At 44.8% G+C, this 18,759-nt stretch overlaps 1 protein-coding gene across 1 annotated transcript in view; it reads right to left on the minus strand.

Annotated features, from left to right (window-relative positions):
- IGF2BP3 (insulin like growth factor 2 mRNA binding protein 3) overlaps positions 1-18,759 on the minus strand; it is a 311,184-nt gene that overhangs the window by 218,925 nt on the left and 73,500 nt on the right. Inside the window, exon 3 of the mRNA XM_030201828.1 lies at positions 4,434-4,482. Coding sequence (XP_030057688.1) covers positions 4,434-4,482 — 49 coding nt within the window. The remainder of the gene's footprint in view (positions 1-4,433; positions 4,483-18,759) is intronic.

Here is an 18,759-nt window from a genome sequence, read left to right on the forward strand (position 1 = left end):
TCCATACACAAAACAAATATTTATGGATAAGATGCAATGCGATTTGACAGGAATCACATCTTAATTGCAAAGTCAGAACAGTATACATATACATAGTTAGTCATGTAATACCCAGCCTACAAATATCTAAAGCCTAAATGTTTTTATAACATTTATATCCCAATTTACAAATCTAAGTGGCTTATAAAAAATCATATGCATAATTTAAAATGTATAAATTATAACAGAAACAGTTATAGTAATATACCTATTTATAATAAATATTTCCATCTCATCTCATATGAAGATGGGCAACTATCTTGAGAGGGGTCTATGAAATTGGAAAATGTACATACTGTTCTTTCAGAACTAGTGTTTTATAGACATAAGAAATCTGCACACAGTATAGACTACAAGTGGATTAGTTTTTATAGCCATCGTCTGTTTGATGTCAACTTAGGTAGTAAGTTTGTATTAATATTTCTAAAAAATGGAAATCTTCACCAGCAGTACCAAGCGTTACTTTCACAAAAAAAAAAAAAATGGGAGGGGAGCTATCCTAACATGGTAATTTTGGTCATTCTTTTCCTTTCAAAGTGGGCCAATGAGAATTAAGTTCTCAGCACTCCCCCCAACCCCCACCCCCTGCAGGTCTTGTCAAAGGCAACACCCGTCTGCTTCGGAAGCAGCACCTAACCAGTGAACACCCAGAAACAAGCCACCAAAAAGAGCAGATCGGCTGCCAGCGCTTAGCACAGTCTTAAGAATCTTGTTATTAACTGGAGCTCCACTTTCAGGGGAAGATGCACTAATGACTCGTTAAAGCCCTTCCCTTCCCGATTCCCTTAGCGAATCGGTAAGGAACGGGCATGCATCAAGGGAAAGGAATGCAAATGAGCTGCTCGTTGTAGCTCACTTGCATTCTCTATTCCATCGTTAAACAGACGGCCGGTCGAGCATGCGCAGAGCAGCCAAGCGTTATGCTGGCTGCTCTGCGCCTGCCAAGGACGTCCTTTATGGATGTCCCTGACGAGTACTTGGCTTTCTTTTTTTTTTCCCTTCCGCTGTCTCCACTCCCCCTCCCCTCTGCATTGAAATCACAGCTTCCCGCGATTCTAGTTGTCTCATAGGGCGGGAGCGGCGACGGCGACCTCGGGGGGGGGGGGGGGCGGCGGATGGGGAAAAAAAAGAAAGCCAAGAGCTCGTCAGGGACGTCCTTGAAGGACGTCCATGTTAGGCACTTTAAGAAGGACGTCCCTGACGAGCACTTGGCTTTTTTTTTTCCTTCCCTCATAGATAAGGGGATCTGCTTTTCTGAGCACTTGTTGGACATTTTTTTCTTTTTCCTTTCCGATTCCCTCACAGCAGCCCCAACGAGAGGTGCAGACCTCCCGTTAGGTATTCCACGTTAGGGGATCGGAAAATGGTAGTGCATCTCATTATAATAGCCTTGCAACGGTAGTGCAGCTCATTATAATCATTTGCATTCCATTTTCGTTAGCTGCTACCGTGACAGGAAAATGCCCTTTTGTGCATGTCCCTGTTTACTACTTGCACGTTAAACTGGTTAAAACCAATTTAAACCCCACATTTTAAGCTCGGAAAGCTTAGTGCATCTAGCCTTCAGTCTTATAAGGTACTCCCGAGACAGACTTGGGAGAGGTAAGAAGGACCTAATCATACTAACAAAAACTTCCTACGCTGGATGATCTACTCCATGCTGGAGGCCATGAAACAGGCCTCGATACATTAATCACAAATACTCCAAGTAAACAAACCAAAATGTAAGCTGTGCAAAACCTCTATCTTTCACTGACTTTCATTAAAAAAGGAATTGTACTATGAAAACAGCATGGCAGTGAGGAGACAGAGAATTACAAAGTGTGTACAATACAAGAAGAGTGAGATTGTTCAAGATTCTGAAAATGTTATATACTCCAGCAAAATGTAAACAGAAAGAGAGAAGAAAGGGAAAATAGCTGAAAGAGAAGAAGTGTAACAAAACAGTAGTAGTAATCACACACGCAGACACATTTTGAAATAAAAGGTGTCACAAAATTACAAATTGCAACCAAACTAATTCTACCAAGGTTTGTTTAGTTCTGTGGGTGGCTCAAGGGCTTCACAGTTCGTGTGGTTTGCGCACTCTGCACAGGGAACACTTGGGTTCAGACAACGCCTGCGCATGAGGCACCAGTAAGTTTTAGCAAACCCATGCCTTGACTTCTTCAGATCTAGTAGTGTGTCCAAATGTGCACAAATCAAAATCAGGTGTGCCACAGAGTCCTACAAAAAATTATTCACCATGTGATGATAAAGGGTCCTGTCACTTATGCTCCCTTCAATAAATCACTGCAGACCCTGCATGGAGAAGTCATGGGTCTCTAAAGATAGTGATAAATGTATTGAGAATCCTGTAAAAACGCATCACTTACATGCTGTCGATCTTTCTACATCTATGTATTCAACTGGACTAAAATGGTACCTCTATCTATGCAATATACTTCTACAGTAGTAGCTGGGTGTCATCTGATCAAAGTAAGGCTTCCTCTGTGCTACTAGGAAATGTACAGGGGAGGAGGGTCATCTTCCACTAGAGTAGTGTACAGAGAAAGTTGAGAGAGTCTCATTGCTTCTATTTTAAACCAACAATAAAAAGAGCACAAAAAAAAAAAAAAAAAAAAAGATCCAGAAGCAATGGGGGTTTTTTTTTTTACTTTAAGCACCTCCCCCTGGAATTACTATACAAAGAGCACCAAAAACACCAGAAACCAATCCATTAAAAAAAAAAAAAAAAAAATTCCCTAACCAGCTGTATACTCAGTTAATAAGGAACCAAGCATTTCATATGTAAGGATCGTTCAGGACCCTCATTAGCCCAAGTATGCTCTTGTATTCAGAACCATACCAAGTCTGAGTAGAGAGGTGGTGTGTACAATTTGGTTACATATCCTTCTGGAATGGCTGAAATGGTACTACTTGCCCTCATATAAGTGAAAGAATTCTTCAGATTATGTGCTGTGGTGGATTTCTGTGGTTATGTTACGAGAAACAATGCACGTCTAAGGCTCTTTTGTGTGAAGTCCCCTGATTTTTAAGTTGTGTACTGTGTAAAATGAATGTGGCAGGACAGATTTTATCCACCCCTTCTATCTCTGTAATTAAGGAGCAGCGCAGCAACTTGGCTCTGAAGCCAAAGGTACAAAGAAGGAAACCCCACCCAGGAGCTACACAATCGGAGGAGGTAAGGTGAACAAGATTATTCCTATTGGGAAGAATCTGAGAGGAAGTGGATACCTGAGCATTTGATTCAGAAGGGAACAAGTTCACCCCAGAACCCTGGAGACCAGTTACCCCAAAAGTCTGTTGATTATTGAAAGGCATCAAACACAGAAAGCTTTACTTTTATTCAATGCTGTACAACCTCAGGCCAGAAAGACCAATCTCAAAACAGTAACTGTTTTACATGTATCTTGAGTTAAAAAAAAAATAATAATAATTGCTGAAGCACCCCATGAGTTGTTGTTATTTGAAGGTACCTCCATCCTTTATGCCAGAGCCTTGAAGGGAAATTCTTCCCCTCCCTCCAAAATAAAATAAAAAGAAAACTTGCTCTCTTGAATAAGAGTATGTGTGCCGAGAACAAAGGGAGGGAACTGGGACAACATGAGCGCTCTGTGGGGGCCCTGGGGTATGAATCGGTCGATGGAGCATCCCACAATCAGGACACCCCCCTTACACATATTTCATTTACTTTCCTTGAAATCACAATACTCCCCTTGGGATACATGTCTGTTGCCATGGAAATGGCTGATGACAGAAGATAATCATACAAACTATACTTGCTATTTATAGACCATTATCTTGACGCTATCCAGGGGTGAATTGGATGGGGGGAGGGAAGACATCAGAAACCAGCTTGCTTGGCTATTTTTTTTTTTTAATCAACAAAATACATTGGCATTTGAGTTTGCATTAAACTACTCTACATTTAATACACAAAACACCCATAGCCCATATCATTGTTTTCTTCTGTATTGTTCTTCATTTAGTTGTACCACTTCTGAATATTTTATTTCTTCGTACTTTGTTTGATTTCTATTGATAACCTTAAGAGTGGACTAACACGGCTACCACACTCCTCTACTTCGTACCAGTATAATCTGTGCTAGTTACCTTCAAAAATATACATTTCTGAACAGGAAAATGGAAATTATACATACAGAAAATAGAAGTAATCTGCTCTTTTAAAAGGTTTTACTATAACAAAATTCCCACCAATGGTAAGAAATCAAGCTTGAACCTCCCCTGTAGGTCAACTCAAGCAGCCATGCAGCTCTTAAACGGATTTCTGGGAAGGTCCCTTTACACACAGCCCCACCAGTTTTATTTCTCAAACTGAAACACAAGAAAGCCATCCTGACATCTGTAATATAAAGGATGTTAATTCCTACCTCCCACTGCAAATGAGGCGGGATATTTCTGATCTGAAGCTTCCGACTCCTGTGGATGAATGAAAGTGAAAATAATTACAAAAAAAATGCAAATCAAAACTCAAAAATAAAAGAAAAAGAAAACCGAGGTAAGGAAACATCAAAATAGGCTAGAAAAGCAACAGAAATCCATTTCAATGAGCTACTGTATAACACGAACATTCTCCATGCTGACTTCCAGGAAATCATTTCTATATACCACAATAGAGAAACAGAAAACTTGCGCATTACAAGATATGGTTTGCAACAGTCCCTTTCAGCTACAACCTGAAGACAAAATAACCATTTCCATCCCAGCAAGCAACAAGTATGTTATGCTGCTTCCAAAGTTACATGAAGTAGGGTTCTTATCAATACAAAAAGTAGCCCATTTAGCTTGTAAAGGAATAGGCTAAGCACATGTAAATTTTAAGTGTTTTCCCCATAAACATAAAATGGGAAAACCCCTTTAAGTACTTCTGGTCCTTGGATTCCTAACATTCTTGGTCTTTGAATGACCAACTTCAGTGAGCTCATTATGTTTCTACATCCATTCTAAACATGAGGTGGGAGGCTGGAATCTGCTGCAAATCTTATGACGTAAATAAAAAAAATAAAAAAATAAAAAAGGTTTACACTGAACAGTGATACGGTTAATAAATCTACATAGATTCAGGTTGGTCCCCTCTATATCCTAGGAAAGAAGGGAGGGAAAATCCCTACATATCCAGAAATGCTAGTAATTTTCAGCTATGTGTCACTGAACATTTTCTATCTGCTCAGAAATAAATAAATAAAAAGTCAACATTTATTCAATATACTCACATCAGAGAATTAACACTATTTGTACAAAAACAAAAATGGAAATACCTGTTACCTTTGTTCTGATGCTACAAATTAACAGGATAACTGGCAGACTTTTGTTTTGTTTTTAACCCTCTGTATCTTTAATCTACAGCTAAAATCTTCAGTAGCAGCCCACACAATACTGAAACACATTTTCTTACCCCAGTTAAACTAAAGCTTCCACATAAAATTCATACATATTGTGAAAGCTACTGTATAAAAACAGCTACACAGAAACATATAAGATAAAGCAGTCCTGATGAAAAGGAAGTTTAGACCCCTGTTTACAAAGGCAGGCTAAAACAGTGTGCATTAACTGTGTAGATGCCCATAATATTCCTAGCACGCCTTTGTAAACAGGGCCCTTAGTGCGCTATTTACAAAGGTGCAAGGCAGGCACATTAATGTGCCAGCAAGTTCATTTTTTGAAGTTAGGCTCCGTAGCAACTTCAACATCCTCTCCTTGCTAAAATAACCCAACATCAAAGATGAACCCTTCCTCCAGCAAACAGTCTCCCTACCAGAGCAAATGCAGCTCTTATCAACAGATGTCCTCAGACAGCCCCAACTGTTGCTACTCTTCTGCCAATAAATTTTATCTTTAGTAGAGAAGGCATAAGAAGAGTTGGAGAGCATTGGGAGAGCAGGGGGACAGACCAGGTAACAACAGCTTTACTCTCAAAGGACCAATTACACTGCAGTATCAGCAGCCCTTCTTCACAAACATTCACCTGACCTACCTCTTAACTTCTGACTGACCTGGGAGTTAAAAGTAAAATCCAAATTTGGACCTACAGTGACCATCTACCCTCTAACAAAAACAGAATACTGAACTGTCTGAACTACACAGGGTTCTATTAAAGAACAGCACAATTCTGTATTCTCTATCTTCACCTGTTGGTAGATGGATGCAAACCGGATGCAAACCCACAAGTCCTGGACATCTGGTGCATATGACAAGATGGATGGTCGCTACCCAGACATGTATGTCAGTAAAGTACCTGGTTAACTTGTCTCCCCACCCACCCTCCCCCATTTTGATATGATCACGCTTCCCAAACTTTCCTTTTCGGATTCATTTTCCTCTCATGAAGAGATAATCATTGCCTTTGTTGTACTGAGTGTTCATTGTTCCTCTTATGTTGACTTATTGCCAGCTTTCTGGTCAATAGTTTTACTTTATGTAAAATAATTTTATAAATAAAAACCAAATTGTTTTGCCACATCCATGTTAAGAAACATATAGATGAAAATGGAAAAATTAAGACTTACCTAATAATTTTCTTTCCTTTAGGCACAGCAGATGAATCCAGGAACTGGTGGGTTGTATCCATCTACCAGCAGGTGGAGATAGAGAACACTAAAAGAAGGCAGTGACCCAGAGAACCCAGGTCCTTCCCTTTTTAGTTTAAGACTTATTCCAAAGAAAATAGAGCATATCGCCTGAGAAGTTACCCACAGCAAAACAACCATGGAACTACAAAACTTAAACTGATAACTGGTAACTCAGCGCCGAAACTGTAACCAACACACAGCACAAAACCAGGGAGGGACCCTGGATTCATCTGCTGCGCCTAAAGGAAAGAAAATTATCAGGTAAGTCTTAATTTTTCCTTCCTTAGCTTCAGCAGCCGATGAATCCAGAAACCCACCTGAAACTGAACATGGCCAAGACTGAGCTTATCGTCTTTCCACCAAAACCCACTTCTCTTCCTCCGCTCTCCATCTCAGTTGATAACACCCTCATCCTCCCCGTATCATCTGCCCGCAACCTCGGAGTCATCTTTGACTCCTCCCTCTCCTTCTCTGCGCATATCCAGCAGACAGCCAAGACCTGTCGCTTCTTCCTCTTTAACATCAGCAAAATTCGCCCTTTCCTCTCTGAGCACACCACCCGAACTCTCATCCACGCTCTCATTACCTCTCGCCTTGACTACTGCAACCTACTCCTCACTGACCTCCCACTTAACCATCTATCCCCCCCTTCAATCCGTTCAGAACTCTGCTGCACGTCTTATATTCCGCCTGAACCGATATACTCCTATCACCCCTCTCCTCAGGTCACTTCACTGGCTTCCGATCAGATACCGCATACAGTTCAAGCTTCTCCTTCTTACCTACAAATGTACTCAATCTGCAGCCCCTCACTACATCTCTACCCTCATCTCCCCTTACGTTCCCGCCCGAAACCTCCGCTCACAGGACAAATCCCTCCTCTCAGTACCCTTCTCCACCACCGCCAATTCCAGGCTCCGCCCATTCTGCCTCGCCTCACCCTATGCTTGGAATAAACTTCCTGAGCCCATACACCAAGCCCCCTCCCTACCCATCTTCAAATCCTTACTCAAAGCCCACCTCTTCAATGTTCCTTTCGGCACCTAACCTTTTACCTTTCAGGAAATCTAGACTGTCCCAGTTTGACGACCCCTACTTGTCTGACTGTACATTTGTCCTTTAGACTGTAAGCTCTTTGAGCAGGGACTGTCTTTCTATGTTAAATTGTACAGCACTGCATAACCCTAGTAGCGCTTTAGAAATGTTAAATAGTAGTAGTAGTAGTAGTATGTACCCAAGCAATCCCAGCTCCTCGTGAGAGGACAGCCGCCCCAAAACCCAAATCATCTCGGGCCGCAATATTGAGCCTATAATGCTTGGCAAACGACATGTGAGAAGCCCAAGTAGCCGCCCGACAAATCTCCCGGATGGAAAACAGAGAAGTCTCTGCCCAGGAAGCGGCTTGCGCCCGAGTAGAATGTGCCTTCAAGCCTTCTGGAGGGGATCTCCCTGCCAAGATATAAGCAGAAACAATAGCCTCTTTAATCCAATGAGCAATAGTGGCATTAGATGCCGGCAGGCCTTTACGTGGTCCTGAGAAGAGAACAAAAAGGTGATCTGACAACCGAAATTCATTAGACATCTGCAAATACTGTAAAAGAACTCGTCGAACATCCAAATAACGAAGAAGCCGAAAGGAGTCCAGATAGTCCTGCTTCTGAAAAGCTGGCAGAAACAGAGGTTGTTTGAGATGAAATGCAGAAACCACCTTTGGCAAAAACGACAGTACAGTCCTAATGGTGACTCCAGGCTCTGAAAAATGCAAAAAGGGATCCCGACAAGACAAGGCCTGAAGTTCTGACACCCATCGGGCAGACACCAAAGTGACCAAAAACACCGCCTTCAGAGTAATATCCTTTGGAGAAGCAAGCCGAACCAGCTCAAACGGTGCTCCCTGCAAGGCTTTCAACACGAGACGCAAACTCCAGGAAGGACACGGATTGCGTAATGGAGGACGAAGATGCAAAGCTCCCTTCAAAAACCGGGCAACATCGGGATGAGCTGACAAGGACGCCCCAGCTACACGCCCCCTAAAACACGCTAGAGCTGCGACTTGCACCCGGCAGGGAATTGTAAGCAAGGCCTTTCTTTAAACTGTCCTGCAAGAATGCCAACATCTAGGAGAATGCCAACGGACGCCTTAACCGCAGACCAAGCATGCACTGCACACCATGCTTCAAAAGTCCTCCAGACTCTCGCATACGCCGAAGTCGTTGACCGCTTCCGCACCCGCAGCAACGTAGCAATGACATCCTCAGAATAACCTTTCCTTCTCAACCGCGCCCTTTCAAGAGTCAGGCCGTAAGACCAAAGCAGCAAGGATCTTGCATAAGCACCGGACCTTGATGAAGAAGATTCGGTAGGTGCGGAAGTCGAAAGGGAGCCTCCAGCAACAACTGAATCAGGTCCGCATACCACGGACGTCGTGGCCAATGCGGCACAATCAAAATTACTCACCCTGAATGCCTCCAAACCCCATGAAGCACTCGCCCTATCAAGGGCCACAGAGAAAACACATAGAGAAGGTGACCCAGCGGCCACTGCTACGCTAGAGCATCCAACCCTAGGGATCTGGGCTCCCGTCATCTGCTGAAGAACTGAGACACTTTGGCATTCTTGCTGGATGCCATGAGGTCGATCCGAGGAGTGCCCCAGCGATGACAAATCTGCTGAAACAACTCTGTTGCCAATTCCCACTCTGCCGGATCTAGAGTGTGCCGACTGAGGAAATCGGCCTGTATGTTGCTGACTCCTGCAATATGCGCTGCTGATACGCACAGGAGATGTCGCTCCGCCCAGACCAGAATGGCCGCCACTTCCGCATCCAAAAGTCGGGACCAAGCCATGAGGTCAATCCGCCCAGACCAGAATAGCCGCCACTTCCGCATCCAAAAGTTGGGACCAAGCCATGAGGTTGATCCGAGGAGTGCCCCAGCGGTGACAAATCTGCTGAAACAACTCTGTTGCCAATTCCCACTCTGCCGGATCTAGAGTGCGCCGACTGAGGAAATCGGCCTGTACGTTGCTGACTCCTGCAATATGCGCTGCTGATACGCACAGGAGATGTCGCTCCGCCCAGACCAGAATGGCCGCCACTTCCGCATCCAAAAGTCGGGACCAAGTGCCGCCCTACCGGTTGAGATAAGCCACTGCCGTCGTGTTGTCGGATAGTACTCGAACTGCGTGGCCCTCCAGGAATGACAAACGCCAGGAAGGCTCTGCAAACCGCTCTCAGTTCCAAGTGGTTGATGGACCAAGAGGCCTCCAGAGTCGTCCAAAAGCCTTGAGCCGAATGTTGAAGGCAATGAGCTCCCCAGCCTGAAAGACTGGCATCGGTGGTCACCAGAATCCATTGCGGGGTAGCCAACAGCTGACCCCTCCGAAGATTGGCTTGAGATAGCCACCACATCATGCTGCTTCTGGCCTGTCTCGTCCATGTGAGACGCCTCTGATAATCCTGAGATATCGGCAACCACCGGCTGAGCAGAGAATGTTGCAATGGCCTCATGTGAAATCTCGCCCAAGGGACTACTTCCAAGGTGGCTGCCATCAACCCGAGCACCTGAACATAATCCCATGCCCGAGGACGCGGTAGCCCCAGCAAACGTCGAATGTGAAGTTGCAACTTGCTGCGTCTGTTTTCGGGCAGAAAAACACAGCCCCTCCCAGTGCTGAAAGACACTCCTAAATAGTCGAGACACTGCGAGGGGTCGAGTCGACTCTTGGCAAAGTTGACGACCCAACCGAGGGACTGCAGAAGACCAATTACTCGGTCCGTGTCTCACCGGCTGCTGGACTCCAACTCTGCCCTGATTAGCCAATCGTCCAGGTAAGGATGAACTCTGATCCCCTGTTTGCGGAGAAAAGTCACCACCACTACCATCACCTTTGAAAAGGTACGCGGTGCCATGGCCAGACCAAACGGTAGCACCTGAAACTGCCAATGTTGCCCAAGAACTGCAAAGCGGAGAAACCATTGATGGGGCTGCCAAATTGGAATATGCAAATACGCTTCTTTGTGGTCCAGAGAAGTCAGAAACTCCCCCGGTTGCACCGCTGAAATTACCGACCGCAGTCTCTCCATACGGAAGTGCCTCACTGACAAGCTCTCGTTGACCTTGCGCAAGTCCAGAATCGGTCTGAACAAACCTCCTTTCTGAGGCACCACAAAATAAATGGAGTAGCGGCCGCTGCCCTGCTCGGCCTCTGGAACAGGCACTACGGCCTCCAAGTGCCTTAGAGTTGACAACGTTTCTCGCACCGCCGCTTGCTTGGCCGCCATGCCACAACAGGGTTCCACAAATGTGTTGCCAACTGACACCGCGAACTCCAACCACATCGAGGACCCACTGATCCGTGGTGATTTTTGGTCCACTCCTCGAAGAAAAAAAGCCAAACAGCCTCCTATTGCTGGCCCTGAAGAGTGCACCTGCACACCAACATTGCGGAGTGCGACCCTGGCCTCCTTGCTTCTGGCTAGCACTGGAGGACTTTTTGTCAGAACGAAAGGAACAGCGCTGCTGAAATCTGGAGCGCTGAAAAGAACTCGAGGTACAGCCAGGCCTGTACCTACGCGAGTCTCGAAATAGAGTCTTCGTCGCTGCTGAGGAAGCATTTCTGAAATAAGTATGTGCCCGAACTTCGGGAAGTCTCTGAGACTTGGAATCTCTGAAATCCTTAACCAGCTGTTCCAGGTCTTCACCAAACAACAACTTCCCCTTAAACGGTAACCTGGTCAACCACTGCTTAGAAGCCATATCTGCAGCCCAATGGTGCAACCATAGCAAGCACCTAGCAGTAACCACCAGAGACATCTGCTTGGCAGAGGCCCTCACCAAATCACACAGACCATCAGCCAAGAAAGCCAAACTAGATTCCATGCGAGGTGCCACCTCCGTCAAAGCATCTGCGGCCTCCAAAGGAGACTGCACCGCCTGCTGCAACCAGGCCAAAATCGCCCTGGCCGCGTACGAGCTACAGATAGAGGCCTGAAAGGAGAGTGCTTCAGGATAGCCTCTAAACGACGGTCATGAATGTCCTTAAGGGCCACCCCTCCTTCCACCGGAAGCGTGGTCTTCTTAGTGACAGCCTTCACCAATGCATCTACCCGAGGAAAAGCAAACAACATTGCATGAGACTCCCCCACTGGGTAAAGGCAAGCCATGGCCCGTGAGCCCTTCAGAGGCGCATCCAGCTCAGTCCACTGCGCTGAGGTCCTGACAGCCTCATGGACTGGAAAAGCCCTGGAAGGCCTTTTAGTACTGGCCATCTTAACGTTCACCGAAGTGGCCACCGCGTTCTCCGGGTCTTCTATATTCAGAGCCTGTAAGGCCTCTGTGATAAGAGCAGGAAGCTCCTCTCTGCGAAAAATACGAACCGCAGATTTATCATCCTGATCATCTTGTCCCAGCTCTCCCTCTTCCAGATCCTCCACCCCTGTGTGCCTGGAGGAACTCTCCGCACCCCAAGCCAAGGAGCGGGAAGGAGACCAGACCCGAATGGATTCTGACACAGAGGGCAGCCGCCTCCTCTTTTGAAGCGGGGACTCACCCCCCATGGAAGAAAGGGCCTCCTCCTCAAGATGACAGCTTAGAGCTGCAGACACGGCAGGCTGCCCAGTAGGCAAACTAACCAAAGGGGACACCTGCCTCATTAAAAAGGCTTGGTGAATCAAAAGTATAAATTCAGGGGAAAACATAGCCCCTTGCTCCCCCACACTAGATGAAGTGGCAGAAATCGCCCTCTGAGAGTCCCTCAGTAAACATACCCCTCGGACTCTGGAGTCGCTGTTTTCTCAAGGAAACTGTTGCCTGGACCGCGCTCCCGGTGCAATCCGGCAATTCCAAGATGGCACCTGCCAACGCGGGAGAGCGGGAAAACTCAGCCTCCGCCGCAGCACTCACGGACCCCAAACAGCCGAGGCAAGCCGAGGAACAAAGCCCTGCTGAATTCCGGCACTTGCCACAAAGTGAGCAGCGCTTAACGGCTTCTGCCATCACAGCACGAGTAGCGCTAGCGGTGAGGAGAATAAAATCGGGACTCACCGTCCCTGCTCTCAGCTGACCGCCGACCTCTCAGGAAGTGCGAAATCGCCAACCAAGGCCCACTACCCAGTCCCGGGAGCTCAGGTATGGAATCATGGTGTGCGTTCACGTTTTTTTTTGTTGTTGTTTTTTTTTTTTTTAATTTGATGTGAGGAACTTCTAGCCCACAGCTCAAACGGAGAAACATGCAGCAGCCAAGGAAAGTGAGAGGGTAAGGCAGGGACTACCAGAGGGTATGCCTTTAAAGTGGGCTGCAGCAGCCACACACCCCAAGCTCAACTGGACAAACCAGGAGCTTAATCCTTCCACAGAAAATCCAGGAGCTGTGAAGATCCGTCTGACATCAGCTGGAGAGTTAAACTAAAGAGGGAAAGACCTGGGTTCTCTGGGTCACTGCCTTCTTTTAGTGTTCTCTATCTCCACCTGCTGGTAGATGGATACAACCCACCAGTTCCTGGATTCATCTGCTACTGAAGCTAAGAAAGTGAAGAATCTGAATAAAACACCTTGCCAATTGTTAAGCATGGGTGGGTATGGATCTATTATGCTGTGGGCAGTGTTACTCAAAATACTACAATAATTAAGTACTAAAATATGCATTTATTTTTATTTAAGTACACATTAAAAATGTTACTTAAGTAAAAAGGTTACTGCCTAATACAATACTTTCTTGGTAAAAAGAAGCAATGAATGCAACAAGTTTATTGCTCTACAATTCGATCCACTCTGCATTTAAGTACTACTACCCTGTTTCCCCGAAAATAAGACATCCCCTGAAAATAAGACCTAGTAGAGGTTTTGCTGAATTGCTAAATATAAGGCCTCCCCCGAAAGTAAGACCTAGCAAAGTTTTTGTTTGGCTCCGATGGGACATGGACACAGAAACCTTAATTTTTTTTGCTGCAACCCAAAGACGAAACAACATAAAAGAAATGCAAGAAACAAGACTGAGGTGGAAAATCTATCGTCCAGCGGACTCCTACCATCCTCCTTCAAGCTTTTGTGAAGATGAACTACCGGTAAGTGAGCCCGGAAAGAAAAGAAACATCCCCCTTGCAGAAATAATAAAAGAAAAGAAAATGAGTAACCGAGCCCTTTCGGTGCTGCTCCATCGCCCAAGGGCTAAGTCAGACTAGAAGGATGGAAAGTGTTGCGAATGTACAGGAGGAGCGCATAAAGCACCACCAACGGGGAACGGAGCTACTGTAGAATTTTTTTTAACGTTTGTAATACGGTAGGGATGATCCTGCGCCCTAAGCCCTCTCACAACCTCCCGAGACCCCCAGCCAGAGCAGCCCGGCCCCACATTCCATTACCTTCCCTAGTTCATACCCCTCCTCCATTCCCAGCCCGGCCAGGGCGGCTCTGCTCCACTCGAGTCCTGCGGTCACTGTGGGCAGATAGGCGAGCCACGGCCTACTTCTGCAGGATACCGCCCCCCACTTCAATACTGTTCCCGACTGCCACAGTCCCCCTACTACTCCCGAATAAGACATCCCCTGAAAATAAGACCTAGCGCATCTTTGGGAGCAAAAATTAATATAAGACACTGTCTTATTTTCGGGGAAACATGGTACTACTACTTAACATTTCTAAAGCGCTACTAGGGTTACGCAGCGCTGTACAATTTAACATAAAAGGACAGGCCCTGCTCAAAGAGCTTACAATCTAAAGGACAAGTGAGTAGTCAAATCTAAAGGACAAGTGAGTAGTCAATTCGATAGGGGCACTCAAGTTGGGGCAGTCTGGATATCCTGAAGGTAAGGTTAGGTGCCAAAGGCAGCATTGAAGAGGTGGGCTTTAAGCAGAGACTTGAAGATGGGTAGGGAGGGGGCTTGACGTAAGGGCTCCGGAAGGTTGTTCCAGGCATAGGGTGAGGCGAGGCAGAATGGGCGGAGCCTGGAGTTGGCAGTAGTGGAGAAGGGTATGAAAGGAGGGATTTGTCCTGTGAACGGAGGTTTCGGGTGGGAACATAAGGGGAGATGAGGGTAGAGAGGTAGTGAGGGGCAGCAGATTGAGTACATTTGTAGGTAACAAGGAGAAGCTTGAACTGAATGCGGTATCGGATTGGAAGCCAGTGGAGTGACCTGAGAAGAGGGGTGATATGAGTATATCGGTTCAGGCGGAATATAAGATGTGCAGCAGAGTTCTGAACAGATTGAAGGGGGGATAGATGGCTAAGTGGGAGTCCAGTGAGGAGTAAGTTGCAGTAGTCAAGGCAAGAGGTAATGAGAGCGTGGACGAGAGTTCGGGTGGTGTGTTCAGAAAGGAAAGGGCGAATTTTGCTGATGTTGAAACTAGTAAAACTAGATTTTGAAAATTACGGTCACACTTAAGTCATTATTAAACCAGCAAAACTAAAAAGGTGTTCAACAACTGAACTAGCAAGAACTGCTGTGTTCAGACTGATAAAAGGTTCTTTCAAATTAGGTCAGGCTGCAATATTATTGATGTCTTCTGACTGGCTCTACAGGTACTGATCAAGGGAATATCCATCTAAAACACTTGAATTTCCTTATAGCAAAGAATGCTTTTATCGTAGGAGCATAAGCATTGACATACTGGAACAGACTTAAGGTCCATCAGGCCCAGTGTCCTGTTTCTAACAGTGGCCAAAAGTTTATGATGCTTAGCAGTGGATTTTCCCCAAGTCCATCTTAATAATGGCTTATGGACTTTTCTTTTAGGAAATTATCCAAACCTTTTATAAACCCTGCTAACTGTTTTTACCACATTATCTGGAAATGAATTCCAAAGTTTAAATTACATTAAGAGTGAAGAAACATTTTCTCCGGTTTTAGTAGCTTCATTGCATGCCCCCAAGTCCTAGTATTTTTGGAAAGAGTAAACAAGAGATTCACGTCTACCCATTCCACTCCATTCAGTATTTTATAGACCTCTATAATATCTCCCCTCAGCAGTCTCTTCTCCAAGCTGAAAAGCCCTAGCTGCTTTAGCCTTTCCTCATAGAGAAGTCATCCCATCCCCATTATCATTTTTGGCACCCTTCTCTGTACCTTTTCTAATTCTGCTATATCAGAAGTAGTGCTAATTAGTGCATTTGATGCCAGAAGATGGTTCTTTCTTATCCTTTGCTTAATTACAACTGTTTTCATTTGGTTCTGTAGATAGATATGCATACATACAAATATCCCACTACCTGGCTTGTTTAAATTCACGAAGTTTAACTTTACATTTTGGCAACTGGATACAGGAGTTTTTGGAAGGGTCAAGTATCTATCTCTTGGCTTCAGAAGGCATTATGCAAGCATCAGCCTTCAAAACTGTACATGCAGCTGTTGGATTAAAGATATGGATAGGCCATTGAGAACGACTGTCAGGATATGCATAAATCAGTACCTGAATTTGTTCATAATGCAGAACTGCAGGTGTGTCAATTTTGGGTGGTCCATAGCGCCTGTTTGTTTTTTGTTTTTTTACAGAAGCAGGCTTATCATACTGGATGTGCAACACTCCTTGTAAGTGTAAGAACAGTGACAACACCCTTTTCCATGGTTTGGATACAGGCCTTTTGGGTTGCTTTTCTCACAGGCCACCAGCTCCTTTTCGCCTGGTCCCTCCCTTGAACCCTCCCCCCCCTTTTTCTTTGTGTGTCTGATTAGTTTACTATTGTTAATGGAGCTCCTTTCCTTTTTCTAATTATTGTAGTCTGTACACCACTTTGCACTGCTTAGACAGTTAAACTATAAGCTATCTGTTGGGGCATTCTTTGCACTTGGCAGCTACAGGGATTATATTTAATAGGTCTACGATACATGGAGCTAGGGATAAAGGGGAAAGGCCATTACTGGGGAAAGCTTACATTGTGGGAAAGAAATGTATTCTAAATTAGATGCAAGACCAGCTTCTATCCTTTTGATACTGGAGCAATAAATTCCATGCCCTAATGATGTGGGAATCCTGTGGGGGCCAGGTGACATCCAAAGAGGGAAAAACTATTTTTATTGATTTGGGAGCCAACAATCAATTTTTCCAAGTATATAGTCAAGTTTTGAACAAATTTCAGGGTACTTCTAGAGTACCTCTTTAGTCCTTCCAGGTACAGGAGAGTGAGTAGGTTTTTTTTTGGGGGGGGGTTTAACACTTGGATCTTGTATTGATGGTCAGGGGTTACCTGAGGCCATGATATTGTTATCTCAAATATTGCTTTAGTTTATTTCGTTGGGGGGGGGGGGGGGGGTTTACGATTGATCTAGTTGTAGGTTGTAAATGGGAGGTTTTTTTGTAGCGATACTGTTATGTATATTCATTGTTTTAGTTTCAATATAAAGATTCTTTAATAATAAAAGTAGTGCCGATTCACCACTTGCTGCTTCATCGTCATGCTGTTCAAGGCTATAGCACTGGCTGTGGGGTTGTGTGGTAGACAACAGCACAGGAAATATTTTGCTGGTGGAAGAGAGTCAACTAAATGTTAACATATCCTAGAATCTCACATCCCACAGTCACTTAAGAAATTGAAGTTCAAGAGAAGTTGGATATTATCTGGAAGACGTTCCCCTCTCTTGCGTACTGTTTCAGTATAATACAGAGGCATCCCCATTTCAGGAAGTACATCAAGACTGGTTTGACAACATGGCCCTCTCTTTGAGAGGCAAGTAAGAAACTGCTTTTCTTTAGCTTTTTTTTTTTTTTTTTATTAACACCAATTACTCATTGTGCCACTATAGAAACTTTTATAAAAGACAGTTATTCATAAACATACTTCAACCAACTATGAAAAACTTGCAAGATGAAGGTTGTGTGGAATGGCCTTCACTGGTCTCAGACCTGTCTAATAAAAATCTAAGGGAAACCTCAAAACATGCCGTGCATGCAAGGAGATGTAAGAATATGTCTGATCTAGATGAGCTCTGCAAGGCAGAGTAGAGAAAAATTCCCAAAGGAAAAACAGAAAGACTTTTCACAAGAGACATTTGAAAGCTGCAAAAGTAAATAAACAATTATACATGTTTAACTTTGTACCATGCAGATGTTGTGTCTGCTTCTTTTCACTTAGGAATTCACTGAAACATGCAATTTGACCAAGGGTGCCTAAATTTCACACTAATCAGATTGCTCTTAATGCACCACTGCAAGTCACTGAAAGAACTGCTTAGTCACATACCCACAAACCTGTCACCACTCACTCACTTCTTTCACCATCTCCCCCCCCCCTTTTTTTTTTTTTTTTTTAATCTCTCCATCTCTCTCCTCCCCAAAATTGGCCAAACCCCACCCCACCCCCTTCAAGTAGCCCTCACTGCTCAGGAAGCCTATCACCCCCACACACTTCAGCTAGCAACTCCTCGCAAGCCAGATCTACTAACCTGCCGTTACAACACAAGCCTCGTATTCTCTGCATCACATGGCTCTGAGTTTAAGCCATTCAAGACCTTGGAAACCCCCCAAGACCGGCGCTGGAATGCCTGCACCACTATGTCTCAAGTGCTTCCTCACTGATGGGACTTTAGGTACTCATCTACCCAAACTTATAGAATGCCAGAGGAAAAGAATCTACCTGGATATACTGGATAAGTCAACTATCTCAATATAGAATCAACTGCCAAGCTTCTGAGGGCAAATCTATAACTTGACTCTTCAATTTAGGTGCCACAAGGGTGCACACAGAAGACTAGTTCTATAACTTAATCTGGGTGCACCAAAGCCATTATAGAACACTAGCATAAGGCCACACTGATGTGCCGAGCTATAGGCATGACAACTTACACCAGCTGGTATAAGCTGTCACGCCTAAGTGTACCATGCAACTGAATAACTGATAGTGTCCTATAAGTTGCATGCATCGCTTGGTGACACACTTGTGCTCCACCCCTGTGTACTCCCACTTGCAGTGAGGCACTACAGCACTTCCATGGTACCTTACAGAACAGCAAGTAGTGCACTTATGCGCACAGGTACCAATTAAGGAACCACTTATATGCACAAGATTACGTAACTGCACATGCCCTGTTATAGAATTACTCTACATTCTTCTCCCCTTGCAGGTCTTCAAAAATAATCAAACGAAATATGCTTGTATTGCTCCACAAACATTTTAGCAGAATTGCAACCGCAAGGAT

Source organism: Microcaecilia unicolor, chromosome 1, assembly GCF_901765095.1.
Source record: "Microcaecilia unicolor chromosome 1, aMicUni1.1, whole genome shotgun sequence".
In the NCBI taxonomy this organism is placed as follows: Eukaryota; Metazoa; Chordata; class Amphibia; order Gymnophiona; family Siphonopidae; genus Microcaecilia; species Microcaecilia unicolor.